The 16,465-nt window shown below is 38.9% G+C and overlaps 1 protein-coding gene across 1 annotated transcript in view; it reads right to left on the bottom strand.

Moving 5' to 3' along the window:
* Positions 1 to 16,105, bottom strand: part of ddb1 (damage-specific DNA binding protein 1) — a 61,456-nt gene extending 45,351 nt beyond the window's left edge. The window contains exons 1-9 of the mRNA XM_074622211.1: positions 15,931 to 16,105; positions 13,599 to 13,747; positions 12,170 to 12,286; positions 11,491 to 11,712; positions 10,735 to 10,849; positions 9,542 to 9,639; positions 3,278 to 3,436; positions 1,144 to 1,227; positions 12 to 128 (exon numbers count right to left, since the gene is read on the bottom strand). Of these exons, the coding sequence (XP_074478312.1) occupies positions 12 to 128; positions 1,144 to 1,227; positions 3,278 to 3,436; positions 9,542 to 9,639; positions 10,735 to 10,849; positions 11,491 to 11,712; positions 12,170 to 12,286; positions 13,599 to 13,747; positions 15,931 to 15,991 (1,122 nt within the window). The 5' untranslated portion in view covers positions 15,992 to 16,105. The remainder of the gene's footprint in view (positions 1 to 11; positions 129 to 1,143; positions 1,228 to 3,277; positions 3,437 to 9,541; positions 9,640 to 10,734; positions 10,850 to 11,490; positions 11,713 to 12,169; positions 12,287 to 13,598; positions 13,748 to 15,930) is intronic.
* Positions 16,106 to 16,465: the final 360 nt, after the last annotated feature.

Consider the following 16,465-nt stretch of genomic DNA (forward strand, 5'->3'; position numbering starts at 1 on the left):
ATTTTTTTTACCTGGCCCTGGCCCTGCCTCTCCAGGTCGACCACACACATGTCCACGATGGGCCCCAGATTGGTGAACGTCTCCATCACAGCCACATATGAGCCCTGTTCGTTGCTGTCCACGTTGAGCTGCGGAGAAACAAACAGAACCCTCTTCAAAAATCAACAAGAAAGGATGAGAGAACATGGTGGTGGAGTGATACATGTTGTGTAGACTTCTGTTAAAGATGATCAAGATTAAATGTTTAACATGTCAAAATGTAAATGTACCTAAAGGAAAAGTCTGGTTGTTCTGAAGTGGGATTGTATGAGGTACTTATCCATAGTCAGTGTATTACCTACAGTAGATGACGGTCGGCACACCCCCAGTTTGGAGAAACAGACAATAGTACCAGCACAGAACCAAAGCTGTTGTGGACGGGGCCAGCAGCAAAATGTATTTTAAACTAAAAAAAATCAATATCTGTTTAAGTGTACGCTATATTTAGAGTATTTTCGCCAGTTTATCTTGCCGTGAGACAGCTATACTATGTTTCCAACGGGGGAACTAAATCCGTCTTCGCTAAAGCAACTAGACTCCATTGAAAAAAACAGTAATTTTACCTTACCTCACAGAGAAGTTGCTGGTCTACCACTGTGAGGTAAAATTACAGGTTCTTTCAATGGAGTCTGGTTGCTTTGGCAAGAGCATGGATGGATACAGCTGCTTCAGTTCCCCATTGGAAAGGTCTGTCCGACAGCAAGATAAAGCTGTGAAAATATTCTAAATATACCGTACACTTAAACTGATATTGATTTTTTAGGCGGCTAAAATATGTTTTACAGTACATACGTTTCTGTGCGGTAACTCCTGTCTGTTTGTCCGAGCTGGGGGAGTGCCGACCATCATCTACTGTAGGTAATACACTGACTATGGAGAAGTAGCTCATACAACCCCACTTCAAAACACCCGAACTATCCCTTTAAAGAAAAATTCAAAGATAATACAGGAGGGACCAAATACTTTGCCATACTCCATCCCACTTCATGAAATCATTTTAATACCTGCAGAGAATTTTACTGACATTAAAGGTTACAATTAAAAGATTAAAAATGAATTAACTTAATGATTGTGGAAGGTGTGAAACTGTCTCTTGGTGCTTACCTTCACTAACTGGGAGTCGCCCAGTCTGGAGCCCACAAAGACCACACCGTTATCCAAGTAAGTCAAACACTCAGCGATGGACGTCTGTCATTGGAGAGAGACACAAAACCATCTCAGTCTCTGAGGCAATGATATCCACACTAGGGGCTGCAACAAATGATTATTTCATTTTTTTTACTACTGCTAGCAGCATGGCTCATGGGATGTAGCAGTCCATCCGTCAGTCAGTAGTGAAAAATCACAATTTATCAGAGCCTGAGGGGATGTCTCCAGATTGCTTGTTTTGTCCAACAGCCCAAAACCCAAAGATATTCAGTTTACTATCATAGGCGACAAAGTAAAGCAGTAAGTCCTCACATTGAGGGAGCTGGAACCAGCAAATATTTTTGCATTTTTGCTTGAAAAATGACTCTGGTGATTAAACAATTATCAAAATAGTTGGCATCAATTATCTGTCAATAGACTTATTTATTGATTCATCTCTAGTCCGCACTAATGCAGACACATTTGAAAATTGAAAAGCCCTACTGACGGGCAATTTCACAAAGAATGGATTGGGTCCGCTGAAAGCACCATGAATAGCTCATCATGTGCAACCGCTATCTGCTCCGTCTCAAGATCCGATTCACGGAAGATATTGTGCTAATGATATTACAGCACATAAAGTGTGTATGAGTGCAACTTGCCCCTTTTTTGCATCTGATTGCAAATATGCACGAGGCAAAGTATGAACACGCTTGAGGTCAATGCCTCAGTTGTGACTAGTGAGGGCTGAGAGTCAGCCCGAGCCACAGGTCTCGTCATGAGGGGCCGCTTCAATCCAAACCTCCAGAAGGCAATTAAGAGAGAGGAAAGGGAAAAATGTAAGCCCAGGTTTTGGAAAAGGAGGGAGAGGGAAGAAATCATTTTTTATTTTTTATAATAACCCTATTTTTTATGCTTATTAGCGCTGATCTTTGTGATTTGAACTGTGGGCCAATTTTGTGCCAAATGTATGCATATTACCTCATGTAAATATGGGCAAATGGCACCGGAGCACCGAGGCGATGTTTGCTTGGCAGCGCAATTAAGGGTGTGTCTTTGAGATTTACATTCTTTTAGTCTTGTTTGTGCAGGTGCGGCGCAATTGCTTTTGTTTTTATTGTTGGCCAAACAAAATGAGCAATTATGAGCCATCACTTTAGGCGCTGGTAATTTCAGATGAGAAATCATTATTAATGTTGACCTTTTACATGCTAAACCATTAATTAAACCATTAAACCAAACTGCAATTGTCTGACGGCAACAACAGAAAGGTCACTGAGGACAACTCTGTTCAGCTATATTGAAACACAAATGAAGTCATAACAATAACAGCAGATAATGATATTAATACACAACTTTGTTGTTTGCGAAATGGAAAAGAAGTTATGAAGTTTCACTTTTGGACATTTGACTTTTTTAAAGTGATCTAAAAACAGACTGTTTGACATATAAATGACGTTTTTAAATCCCCCCTCATCAGCGTGAACATCGTCTCAGGTGTTATTGATACACAATCAAGAGGTTTTTCTGTCTGGCATTTTAATGTAGGGCTGCTGCTGCCTGTTGACAGAACAGACTGTTCCTAACGATAAAGTTAAGAGTGATTTGAAAGGCAATCTGTCTCTAGTTCAGCAGTAGTTCTGCTCTGCTCGATTGTTTCTCGCTCCAGCATCACTCAGCGGCGTTTTACCTTTCTAGACTCCTTGGCAAGTCATTAGAAGAAGGTGCCACAAGCCAAAAGCTGGGTGCCTTTAACATGAGATTCAGCTTTGAGCACAGTATTGACATACAGTCGTTGTCTAAATCAACTTAAAAGGGATAAGTGACACCCCGACAAGCTAGCAACAAAAGAGATGGGATCATTTTTTCACATCTTCTCTACAAGTGCAGACTGATCCATTAGCTCCTGTCAGGGCTATAAACCATTAAAGAGTCAATCGTAACAAAGAAAAGAAAAGGCAGCAGGAGGAAAATCAACAAGCAGCAGAAAGGGTGGTCGAGTCAGGTAGAGAGAAACAGATGGGAGAGATGCCAGAGGAAAGACAGGTGGGTAAACACGGTGAAGACAGATGGAGATAAAGAGACATAGCGAAGAAGATAAATGGAGCACCTCTCCGAGCAGCTCCACGTGCAGGTCTTTGAGCGCCACCGTGCCGTCCATTAGCTCCTCCTTCTCCAGCAGCAGCATGAACAGGCGTCCCTCCATGTCCCCCAGCAGGTAGCGAGAGCCGTTGGGGTCCACCCGGTTGTGACACACGATGGTGCTTTGCTGCAAACGAGAGTGGAACACAGACAAATCATTACAATAACACTCACAGTGGAGGAGCTGCTCCTTGAATTACGCCAGCACAGAAGAAGACTTCATCCTCACCTCATGCATTATCTATTATGAGCAACAGAGACCTGTCTTCACAATGTTTGTTTTGTTCTTTCTCATTATGAAACATACTCTGAGGAGTTTGCCTAACGTACAGCTTAAATCTCACTCAGAGCTACACACTGTTCAGATTTTTCGTGACAAGGAAAGCAAAGATTAAACAAGACCGCCTGCCGTCCCGTCAGGAGCCTGTGTACACGACAACCGGAGTAAAGCCATGTTAAAGTCCACGTGACTGAGAAATGCAATGGTTATATTTGAGCTGTCTCTTCTTTTGTGTGTTTGATTAGCGTATTTTCTGTCTGTTGTGTTCCTATCGAAATTAGGGCTGTCAAAGTTAACGTGATAATAACACTAATTTGATTTAACTCCACTAATTTCTTTAAGACATTAAAGCAACTTGCAATTTTTAGGTTGTAGCGGACTTAGTTTTAAAGATAGAGTGAAGTGATACTGCGTCATATAAAACTACCAACCAGCTGTTCGTTCAGGTACCGTGTTCACAACGTTCAGTGTCATTTTCACTGTACAAACATAGTAGTTTTAAGCCCAACCATGTAGTTAATTCCTAAATCTAACTATAGTGGTTTTGTTGCCTAATCCTAAAATGACGCCGAGGGGAACTATAGTGGTTTTGATGCCGAAAATAAAGTGAGGCCAAGAGGCGGTGTGTGACGAGTTGGGATGTGTTGGACACACAAGCGTATTAATATTCATACAATAATTACAATTAGAGCCTGACTGATACTGTACCTTTGAGGCTGATACATATTCAGATTTTTTAGTTTAAAAAAAAAAAATGACACATTGGCAGATATTCATATATTTACATAAGCACATTACATAAACATGTATTTTGGATCCTTAAATTTGGTAATTGAAGCATTATGACCAGAATATGTACAGTATATTGAACAGGACATTTTACTGTTGAAAAATAACTTGTCAGTGCTCTCTGGAGGACAAATTACGCAACAGCAACACAGTTTCTAAAGGATCTGAAACACATTATCTTTAGTATTTCTGTACTGCCATATTGTGTGACTTATCAACTGATATGATGACATTATGCCAATACCGATTCATCTGTGATCAGCCGATATTGACTTCTAATAGCAACTTAGCTAATTATATGATTTCAGACTTTTGCGGTCTGATCAATGTATGTCGGTATTTCATACTGTATTATACAATATATGCTCCCCAAATAAAACTGCATAGCCACTTTAACAGAGTGAAGTTCAAAAAGTCTACAAACTATAACAGAATTAACACGTCTTCTTTTACTTTCCACTTGAACAAAACACCCTTGGGATATTGTCAGAGTCACACTCAGCTTTCCATCCTGGTTATATTTGGGCTGCCTCACACAACATGGTGAGCCAAACCAGACGGGGTGGGTTACACCAAAACATGTTAGGAAAAACAACTATCTTTTAGAACTGGGGTTGCTGGAGAGCCAAAGTCTCTTGTCTCCACTATAAGTAGGCTAGAACAGTAGTCATAATTGGAACTGGCATTAAAACCACGTAGTGTGACCGAGCTTCCTCTACTTTTCCTTCAACAAAAGCTATTGTTATTGTTGTAGTCTACAGTACAAGCAGAGTCAATTTCTCACTTGATCGAACTTTTACAAAACATATTTTCACCATCCTGCTGCCTGTGACATTGTTTACATCTTCTGTCAAACCGTGGATCCCCTTTTATTTTCCCTAACCTCTAGCGGCATCCCTCTGTCGACTGAATGGCAAGTAATCAGATTCAATAAGTGAAACCAGTGAGTCTGCTGGCCCACCATAGACCACCAGTCTACAACAAAGTATTATATGAAGTCGGTCACATTCTGCAGACTCACACGCCGGCAGAACGTTTGCCGTCACATTTGTTTTTCAGTTCCGCGCTCATGAGTGACAACTTATTAATTAGCTGCCAAAAATGTTGTTATACATCAAAGGATATGCTTCTGTTTACTTGACACTGTGAAAGGAGTGTGTGTTTAAGCTGAATACTAATGTTACATTAGGTGTGGAAGGGAAAAAGTAAAAAACTTGATTTAGAGTGGTGTTTCATTAATCCAGTGGTTCTCAAAGTGTGTGGCACGTCATGCCAGGTGGGGCGCTCGTGACTGGGGGGAAATGTGATGCGGAATTAATGTTTTGACTAGAGCTGACCCGAATCAATCTACGGGTACCCACGAGTCTCCCCTTTACAGACATGCCCACTTTATGATAATCATATGCAGTTTAGGGGCAAGTCATAGTCAAGTCAGCACACTGACACACTGACAGCTGTTGTTGCCTGTTTGGCTGCAGTTTGGCATGTTATGATTTGAGCATATTTTGTATGCTAAATGCAGTACCTGTGAGGTTTTCTGGACAATATTTGTCATAGTTTTGTGTTGTTTTTTAATATAAATAAGTAATAATAATGTGTAAATCCCCAAATAGCCCATGAAATAAGGAATAATCCCACAACATTAATCATTATTAGTTATTCTCAGACAGATATTTAGTGCGGCAGCGGCACTGTCCCGGGCACTGAAACCAGGGAGATGGTTAGAGACAGACAGACAGACAGAAGAACATGTCAGCCTGCTGCGCCGCGAAGCTTCGAATACCCAAAAGCCCAAAACAATAGTAATCGGGACAGCCCTAGTTTTGATGTTGGAATCTTTTTCACAGCGGAACAGTAAACAAATCGGCTATAGCGATGGTGTTCATTCAGATGGATAGTCTGTAAGTTTACAGAATGGACAGATGTTTGACAGGGACCAATTAAAAAAAACAGACGATGCTTCAGAGACAAACAAGACAACACGCTCAGCTGAAGGTAATCGAAAGAAAATATGGCGAAGTGGGGCTGCACCAAATAGTTAGAAGGTTCATTCATAACGTTGACATTCAAATTATTATTTTAAATAACTTACAGAAACATTACCTTCCACCTTCTCTTCTCCTCCCTCTCTCAAACACACACACACACACTCAGTCAGTCTCTTTAATTAACTCACAACATGTTTTTATCTAACGAAATATTCTGCTTCAGTCCATACTTTGGATACTACGCGTTTAGCCTTTCAAAAACAACCATTTTCACTGCGATCAAAAACGGTTTACTCTCCCACACGCACCTGGATTAACGGGGCGGTTTAGCAGCAATCTAACCACCAATAAGCACCAAAAATAACAGTCTGTTATTTTCTTTATAACAGGCCACTGCTATGTATACCAGACCATTGCTATGGATGCAGTCGTCATTTTTTTTAAGGGTGATAACATCATGAAATATAACGACAGACATTCAAAGCCTATCTTGGTCTTGGGTTCAGTGTATGCAGTGGGAGATGAGGAGAGACTAGTGTGTATTTTATGTCTGGAAACTAAGGCAGCTGAGACCCAACAAATTAAGAAGACATTTAGAAACATTACATCCATGTCATGTCTGAGTTTAAATAGAAGTCAAAGTTTGAGAACGATTGCATTCGTCACATAGCAGCAACAGATGCTACACTAGTACCTCTTCCCTCAAACATCTCCTGAGCAATTGCTCAATTGTTGTAGCAATGCTACTGTGGGAACAGATTTGTTACAGAGTGAGACTTGAGCTGCGTAAGCGTGCAGGCTGTTTTAAAGACAGAACCAATCAGCAGGACATCGATATGAGCCAGGAGACAACAATGAGATAACAGCAGGCTATGAAGCATTTTAAGCTACACTACTGTTGCATTCTTATTTGTGATGAGAGGGTCTCGGTGAGGACAACTTTGTTGTGCAGCTAAACAACACTCGACAAAAAGTAATGGAACATTTAATGGATGCTTAGTTGAAGGATGTTTACATAAAGCTGAAGTAGGCGAGATTGGAGCCAATCTGATTAAAAAAAGTTATTTTTATAAAACGGTCGCTATATCCTGACAGTAGTACATGAAACAGGTAACCTGAAAAAAATCATGTTCCTACGGTGTCCTCCGGTGCTCTTAACGACATCTGCAAGATTTCACAGACCGGAGGAAAACAACCAGTCAGAGCTGATCTGAGGTCTGCTGTCCATCTGCTGTCTATGAGAACCTGCTGTCTATCACTCGCGAACTCCGACCAAACGGTCAAACTAGGCAGCAATGATCAAATATGAATCAATATTATGTTGCGTTAATGCCTATTTCTTGCCTCAAATGTTTTCAGAATCATCTTGTAGTGCACGGTTTAGCTGTCAAATGAGAACATTTGTTACGCGGCAGCCATTGTGAAATCTCCAGGAAATTTTTTGAAAGAACGCCAAGTTTCGGGTCATATGACCAGAGCACAGCCAATAGGAATGCGCTCTCTCTGAAATTACCTGTGATTGGTCAAAGTCTCCCGTTGTGGGTTAGATTTTTTTAAAGCCTGTAAACAGAGCCATGAGGAGGTGCAGAAGTCTAGTTTTCTCTCAGAACACTTGAATTACAATATGCTGAAAGGTTATTGTGGAATTTTTGCCCAATGATGCCAAAAAGATACTGCCTACTGCCACTTTAATATGCAACTAATTTGCTTATTGATAATCAATATTTCCATGTTCATTTCTGATATGGTACTGGTATGGTAACTATTTTGTGTCATTGAAATACCGCACAGTGTCTAGTTTGCACGAGGGGGGATTAGCTGTTACCTGTACTGCAATAAAAAAAAAATGTTTTTTGAAACCCTATTCCTTACTTTAACAAAACTAAACTTGTCTTCAAAGTCCAAATACCAGAACATATTCACATTTAAGAAGCTGGAGTCAGAGAACTTCGACTTGTTTTTCTTTAAAAATGACTCAAACCGATTAATTGATTATCAAAATAGTTGGTGCTTTATTTAATAGTTGACAACTAATCGATTAATCGTTGCAGCTCTAGAAAACACATTTTTCTAAATATCAAACGGGAGAAATACATAGAAAGTTTGATATTACATGATCCCAAATGGCCAAGTTAATCAGAAAAAGCATAAATCAATCACCCCTATATCAGACTGATGAGGTTAGTTACCAACATACCCTATAACTGCAGCAAAGACATCTTTTTTATAATCATGATGAAGATAAAACAAAGCTGTGTAACTCTAAATTAAAAGCTACTACATCTACACAACTTGAAATGTCCTTTTCAAAATTTATGAGACCGTGGTACCAAAAAGCAGCGAGACAGTGAGAGAACGTCCTCTAATTATAGAAGCAGGATGCTGTTTGAGGAGCTCCTTTGGGCCTCGAGCTTTGTTAAATGTGAGCAGACTGCAGAGCAGTACCGACTGCAACTTCATCTTGATAAGATAACACTAAAAGCAGCGGTGTATGGGGAGCTGAAGTCATCATCACAGCAGTTATAAACCTGCCTTTAAATGCCCCTCCATCGTCAATCACAAGACCCATAGCAAATAAACTCTAACACCTCAGCATTTCCTAAATGTAGCTAAAATATTATTAATGTGTTCACATAATACTGATTCTGATGATTTCTTTTACTACCAACATTTTTATGTTACTTCATTATATCAAAGAACCGTGCACCTGGGACTCGGTTACCCACAAAAACTCTGTTTAACTTGACACCTTCTGAATATTTACTGAGCTTTATATTAATATGATAACAGTCCGATCTTAATGACCATTAGGAATTCCGGCAATATAGATGCATAAAGAAAATGTTCACTGCTAATACAAAGCCTTCGATCATCATGCCAGTAGGATGCTTTACATGACATGAGGCTAAAAATCTGTAATTTGCTTTACCTCCCAATTATGAAAGGAAAAAATCATTGCTCACATAATATTATTACACTGTGAAAATAATATTATTCTTGCTGTATTACTATCAATTCTACATAACTGAATTGTTAAACTATCCTTCCTTTAGACTGCTGAGTGATGAATAATATCTAAAGCTAAAGGGTTTAGAAAAAACAACTAAATATACTTTTTAAAGAGACATATGACAAAAACAGAGCATTATCAATATACATTATTTGATGTCTTTACCTTGATAGTAGGTGGTGCGATGGCCAAGTATTTGTCTCCATTGTGGTAGGTGATGGATTCTTGTCCTATGATTATAGCTCCACCAAATGGCTCTGGCACTAAAATACAAGCACACAGGCAAGAGAGTCATTTATACAGTTTCAGATGCAGACACAGTATGACACAGAGTATGTTACATATATGCATTTAATTAGGGCTGCGACCAATAATAACATTTTCATTATCAGGGAGAATCAAGCATCAAATATACATGATATGTGTTTTCTATTGTGGATGACTGCTGTGCTGCGGTTTAAAATGTTTTTAATGACTGAACCCCACTTACCACTATTCACTTCTGTCTGACGAGCTGCTGATTTGTCAGAATCAGAGTGAAATTGATACTTTTGGTTCCTTTTCTATTTAGTGTGGTTCGGTTACATAAATTAAAGCGGACCAAGTAAAAAAAATACATTAGCTGAGGGGCGTGTGGGAAAGAGCGAATTTATCTTTTTCATCCAGAGAGCTGCCACTTCTATGCAGGGAATCACAGACATTGAAATATTGCTGTTGAAGTTTTTTCCCTTTTGACTCAGTACTGATCTACTGTGTGCACGAATCCCTTCTCCTCCAGTTTATCTCCAATGGCTTTATAAATGTCACTATTTTTGTGAACTTTATTTATCATATTCTGTATCTTCTCTTCTGCACAGATGTCAAGCAAACATCCGACTTCTGCAGAAGTCCAGGTCAGTCCTCTCCCACTCGTGTTAACCTGTAGTTTACCTGTGTCCATCTCAATAAATGTCCGTGCAGGCAGCCTGTGTTTTGGTACGCTTGGAAACGGTCCGAGACCACCTCTTGCAAGCGATCTTGAACCGGTCAAGATGTACAGCCTGAGCTCACGTCCAAACACTGGTGTCACTACCAATGAATAACTCTTACTGTCTTATGTAAAAAATAAATCTAAACCATCCCTTTAAAGCAGCTTGTTTTTGTTTTATTAATGGGTAAAACTTGTTGTTGTCCGGTCTTTATTAAGAATTTTTAAAAATGGATAAAATCCATATAGAAAACAATTCTACTACTAAAATCCAGGTAAAAATCAGATGATTAGATGATAAAAATATCATTAGCTGTGCTTTATTTTCTTTTGATTTACTAATTGATGAATTGACTTATCATTTCATGTAAACAGTATCAGATCTGATTACCTGGGATGACCATAGATGCCTCAGCCTCCACGTTCTCCTGTTTCCAGGGGCCCTTGTTGAACTCCTTCTCCCTCAGAGAAACCTCGTAGGTCTTCACATGGCGTCCCTGGGGGTCCTATGATACACAACAGGAAATGAGGAAAATATGACATAATGCCGGATGTTCCCTGTGGAGTTTCAGACATCTAGTAGCACTATGGAGCTATTTTTCTGAGTGGGTTCTAGTGGGTTCCCATTTTGTTTATCGTGCGTGCAGGCGAAGCGATACAAAAGTCCCACCAATGGTCACACTATTCCACTGATCAACAGGTGGCGGAAACACACCAAGATATGCTGCAATGCCCAGCAAAGGCACGGAAGAAAAAGACTGCAAGCTACTTAACATGGATGTAAACTATGCTAGATTTAAAATACTTTAAAACGTCAGCATCGCAAATTTTATGTGGAGGGAACGCACATCCTGTTTGTTAGACCTCAAGGAAACACACACAATGCGTTTTGGTGAGTAGCACTGAATGTAAACATAATTTTTGGTTGTTTAAAGAAAAACTCCACAGGGGCACCTTTAAACTTCACCATCAAACTGCTGTTTAACTGCTGTCACACAATGCTACAATACACTATATTACTATCACTATGGTCTTGAGATAATACTTGAAAAATTCACACAATAAATATAAAGTCCCACCTGTATGAATTTACTAACACAGTCTTTCCTATTCCCTAAAACAAACAGCCCCACTCCTCCTAGAGTACCTGGTAGATGAAGCAGACGGTTGGGGCCTGGCAGCCGTACAGGAAGTGAACATCGATGACCTGCAGCTCCTCCAGTCTGATGTTGAAGGCCTTCAGCTCACGGTTGTCCCGGTCCAGTGGGATCACCTTGAACAAGCCGTCATACAGCCGCAGGCCGATCATACGGCATTCTGGGTCTACGATTCCGATGATTCCCGTTTCTGATGGACGCCCGATACGATCCTGCAAAATAGCATTTAGTTTGGAAAGTTTTAAGGCCAGCAGGACAAAATAAAATCACATTTGGTGTGTTTTCAATCTACTGTTAAATAGCTGGAAAATCTTTATCAGCTTTAAAGTGAGACCTAAATATTCCTAAATATTCCACAACTTTGCTATAAACCCTATTAAAGAAAATAACAACACTGATAAAAGATTGGTGCCGATTGAAATTACAGCATATTTTATTACCATTTGGCTGAATTTAGACAGACTGACTGAAGTTTGATTAATGAGGGTCTTTGTGTAGATATCAATAGTGAACTTAAATCAAGATTAATGAGTAAAAGTCAAAATACATTCAGCTGTTCTTCATACAAACAATCCATAAGAAATGGAATCGCCAAAATTCATGTTTATTGAGTAGATATTACAATACGGTGAATTTCAAGAATCATATCTGTATTGCTGTCTCACCCACCTGGACATTGCCGTGTGCACGAGTGATGATGTCGATGCTCTCCCCGTTCTGTTTGTATTCTAGGATGCAGGCGTTGTACTTGGATGTGAGGATGAACAGCAGGTCTTTGCTCTCACCCTGAACAAATGAGAAAAAAAGACACCAAAGTCTGTAGTTGCCATTTGTCAGAAAAATAAAAAACTTAAATCAAAGGGCCACTAATGCACCATGGGTATGTGGTTTATGCAGGCAAAAGAGTCCATTGTCCATGCAAAATGTATGTTTCTGATGATTTATTTATCCAAAAAACAAGCACACAAGGCACAAAGAAAACATGAATGTTGCTGCCTCTCTTGTTCTGGTAAAAAACCATAAGCCCACCCAGGTGCATGCTGGTCCTACCTAGCTACCTACCTACCTACCTATATAACAGTTTTACAAAATCATAAACAAAAGAAAACAAAATACTAATTATGCAAAAAACTAAATACACTAAACAAGAAAATAGTTAAACTAAACAAATAACTAGCAAACAAAATACTAGCAAAATTCAAATCTAAATAAAGTAAACATCTAGAATAATAAATCAAACAATACTACTTATTATTAGTAAAACAACAACTAAATACTAACAACAAATAAATAGCTCCTACATTATCAAAGTTTTGACCAGTCTATGAATCCAACAAAAAACATTCTTGTCTTTGTTTCCTAGTAAAAATGTATAATAACCATCACTAATATTTGAGATGCGTCTTTTCTCCTATTCAAACTTCTGTTATTAAGGTAACCACATACTATTAGGCACAAACATCTGCCAGGTACAACAGAGAAGAATATTTGAGAGGAGAACCCTTCTTTCTAATCAAAAAAGCATTTAATTTTCCAACATGTAAAATTTCCAAAAAAGACCAGAAATATATTTTAGACTTTTGTTGCCTAGTTTCTTGGGAAGAAATTGATGAATGCGCATTCGGTCTAAATTTTATTACAGAGTAACTAAACTTAAATCTTGAGCCATCTCACTTCCTTCTCATCTGTTGAGAGTTGCACATGCGCAGTACCGATCAGGCACTCGCGAGAAAATGTCGGCGGGTAAAGACAAAGTTTATGAGCTGAAGTGCAAGCGAGCATTTCAATTATCCTGGAAACGGGAGTTAATTCGGGTGGCATTAGAGGATGTGGGCTAAACTCCAACTATGTATTGTGCAGTTTGTCGCAAGTTTGAGAGGAAGGCGGATAAAACATGACAGTTTACTTTAGTCTTTGCTGTTATTTGATAACCATTAATAAATAAAACTATTTGTAAAGGGGAAAGTAAAAATTTACTTTGGGCAAGTAGATTTCTGACCCACTTGCCAGACTGGAAAAGTTAAAAACAACATTAATGTTGAACCCTGATCATGTAGAACATGCTACCAACCACACGCACACACACAACAACACCTACCTTTGGCCTGAAGAGCTCCATGACAGCAATCTTTCCGTACATGCCCACCTCCTTGACGGGCCGCAGCCCCTCTGCTGTGACCACATAGATCTCCAACCGTGTGTTTTTAGCTATGAGCAGATTGAGGTCTTCGGCAGAGGTGAAGTGACCTGCAGACATACCAACATTTGTAATGTGTTACTGTTGCTTAGGCGAGAGGAGCGGAGGAAAGGATGGCTGAGAAAGGTGGACAAATATCAGCATTGGGGCTGGATATTGACAGTAGTGTTGTCAAAAATATATAAAAGTATCGATACATATTGATACTGAATATTTGAAACAGTTCAATACTCATTTTCCACAGTATCGATAGACAAGTATCAGTCGAACTTTCTGCTCTCTCTTCTCTTCGACAGCCAATTGACAACATCAAAAATCCCAAATATTTGACAAAATATTTGTATTGATAGTGTGTTGATATTTGGGCAAGATTAATGGTGCTTTTAAAAAGATATTTGGACAGGGTGGCAACTAACTAACGTATTTTCACTAAGGATTATTGTATGATTGCATTTATGACTTCAATTTGCTCGTCAGTCTATGAACACTCAAAAATAATAACAGTAATAAAGTACCTGAGCCCTACCTGTGATTATACTAAAATCATGTTTTTTGATTTTAAAAAACAAAACAAAAGAGAAAAGCAAGAAAATGTTTACATTTGAGAAACTAACCAGGCTCATTTCATTCAGCTACAACAATCAGGTAAGTTTAGAAACATGTACCATGTTCAATTTATTTTATATAGCATCAAATAAGACTGGGTAATATATCGATACTATATCGATATCGTGATATGAGACTAGATATCGTCTTAGATTTTGGATATAGTAATACGGCATAAGTGTTGTCTTTACCTGGTTTTAAAGGCTGCGTTACAGTAAAGTGATGTCATTTTCTGAACTTACCAGACTGTTCCAGCTGTTCTATTATTTGCCTTTACCCGCTTAGTCATTATATCCACATTACTGATGATTATTTATCAAAAATCTCATTGTGTAAATATTTTGTGAAAGTACCAATGGTCGACCCTGCAATATAGTCATAATATCGATATCGAGATATTAGGTCAAAAACATTGTGATATTTTATTTTCTCATATCGCCCAGCCCTAGCATTAAATCATTACAGAAGTTATCTCAAGACACTTTTCATATAGAGCAGGGCTAGACCATACTCTAAACAACTCGTTCATTAATCAATTAGATGGGCAATTGTATTAATGAATTATTTGTCATTTATTAAGTAAAAAAAAAAAAATGCTCGTTATTAAAATGTATGAAAGCAATAGTAAAACAAAAAAGCAAATTTAAGACATTGCTTTGGGCTTTAATGACTGATGGATATTATTATTTCTTCAACATCTTTTGGCAGTTAATCAGTCAATTAAAGAAATTATTTAAACATTCAATCATGAAAATAACTTAAAAGTTGCAGATTTTTAATAAATGTATTCTGTCCGTCTCTAACTTTAGATTTGAATCACTACAGTATGTTGTGAAGTACAGGCTGGCAGTGAAGCATTTTCACAGATATATGTATTGTTTTTATCTTGATGTTTGCACTATTTTAACTTATGTAAAGCACTTTGTAACTATGTTTGGAAATGTGCTATACAAATAAAGTTTATTATTATTATTTGTACTGTGCATGAAATCTAAGATTAATATCACATGATTAAAATACTACAATGTAACGTGAATGGGGAAAGGATTATTTTAGCAGCACAAAATGCATGAGATATGAGATAATTCAATAATCCCAACTAAGCCGTGGTTTCATCATCAGTACCTTCACCTATCTTGTATTTTAGTGGACCATATAACGTTAGATCCAACGACACCAGCTTTCTTATCATGTTTACAAGGGTATTTGTTAGAAAACGCAGATTGCTAACTACACTCTGCCTGCATGTGTCACGCAGTTTGTAATAGCTGTGCGGTGATATGCTAATAATGTTTGTCAGCAAAACAACATGCATGTTAATGTGAGGTAACCAAACCAGACACGACAGCAGCTGACGTTGCATCCAAAACCACTAAACCAGATGCAATGTGCGTTATAAAGGACAGATACGAGTCGTGTGTGTCCTGACTTGCCCGCAGACAGGTAACGTTATACCTCGTAAACATTAGTTAGCACAACAGCAGCTAGCTGCAGCTAGAGGCCCGTGCTCAGCTCTCTGCTGCCTGCAGCAGCGCAGCGCAGCGCAGCGCGGGAGCTCAGCTAGCTCAGCTAGCACGCAGCTGCTCAACGTCCACAGACGACCAGCAGCTAGCGGGGATTTAGTTACCTGTGACGCAGGCGTTCACCGCTGTGGGCTTCTGGGCTGTTACCACGTAGTTGTACGACATTTTTAGACAACAAAAGGACAAACACCAGAGTAGTGTTGTTATCTCACACAAGTGACAAAATCATTGAGAATAAGACTTCCGGAAGTAGTTAGAAGGGACCAGCCGTTGGTTGAGGCATGGAGCGTAGTGAGCTAACGGCGGCTGACGTTAGAGCGCCCCCTGCGGCTCGGAGGCGTAGTGGTGGATGGTTAACACTAGAGCACTCTGTGGTGCTCAGCAGCAAAGTACATTCACTCAAGTATTGTACTAAAGTATATCCTCTCATACGCTTTACAGTCAAGCTACATGCAAATCAGAAAGTAGTATTAGTAGCTCTGGAGAAGAATGACCGTTCATACTCTTTAGTGAAGTAAAAAAAAAGTTCTCTAAATGTCTTTTCAAGACTGCAATTAAAGCAACTGCTGTCAGGTGGAGCTCATTTTAATGACTTTACACTGCTGGGTAGTTTAATTTATAATATTACACTATTTATTA

The sequence above is a fragment of the Sebastes fasciatus genome, chromosome 2, assembly GCF_043250625.1.
Source record: "Sebastes fasciatus isolate fSebFas1 chromosome 2, fSebFas1.pri, whole genome shotgun sequence".
Classification (NCBI taxonomy): domain Eukaryota; kingdom Metazoa; phylum Chordata; class Actinopteri; order Perciformes; family Sebastidae; genus Sebastes; species Sebastes fasciatus.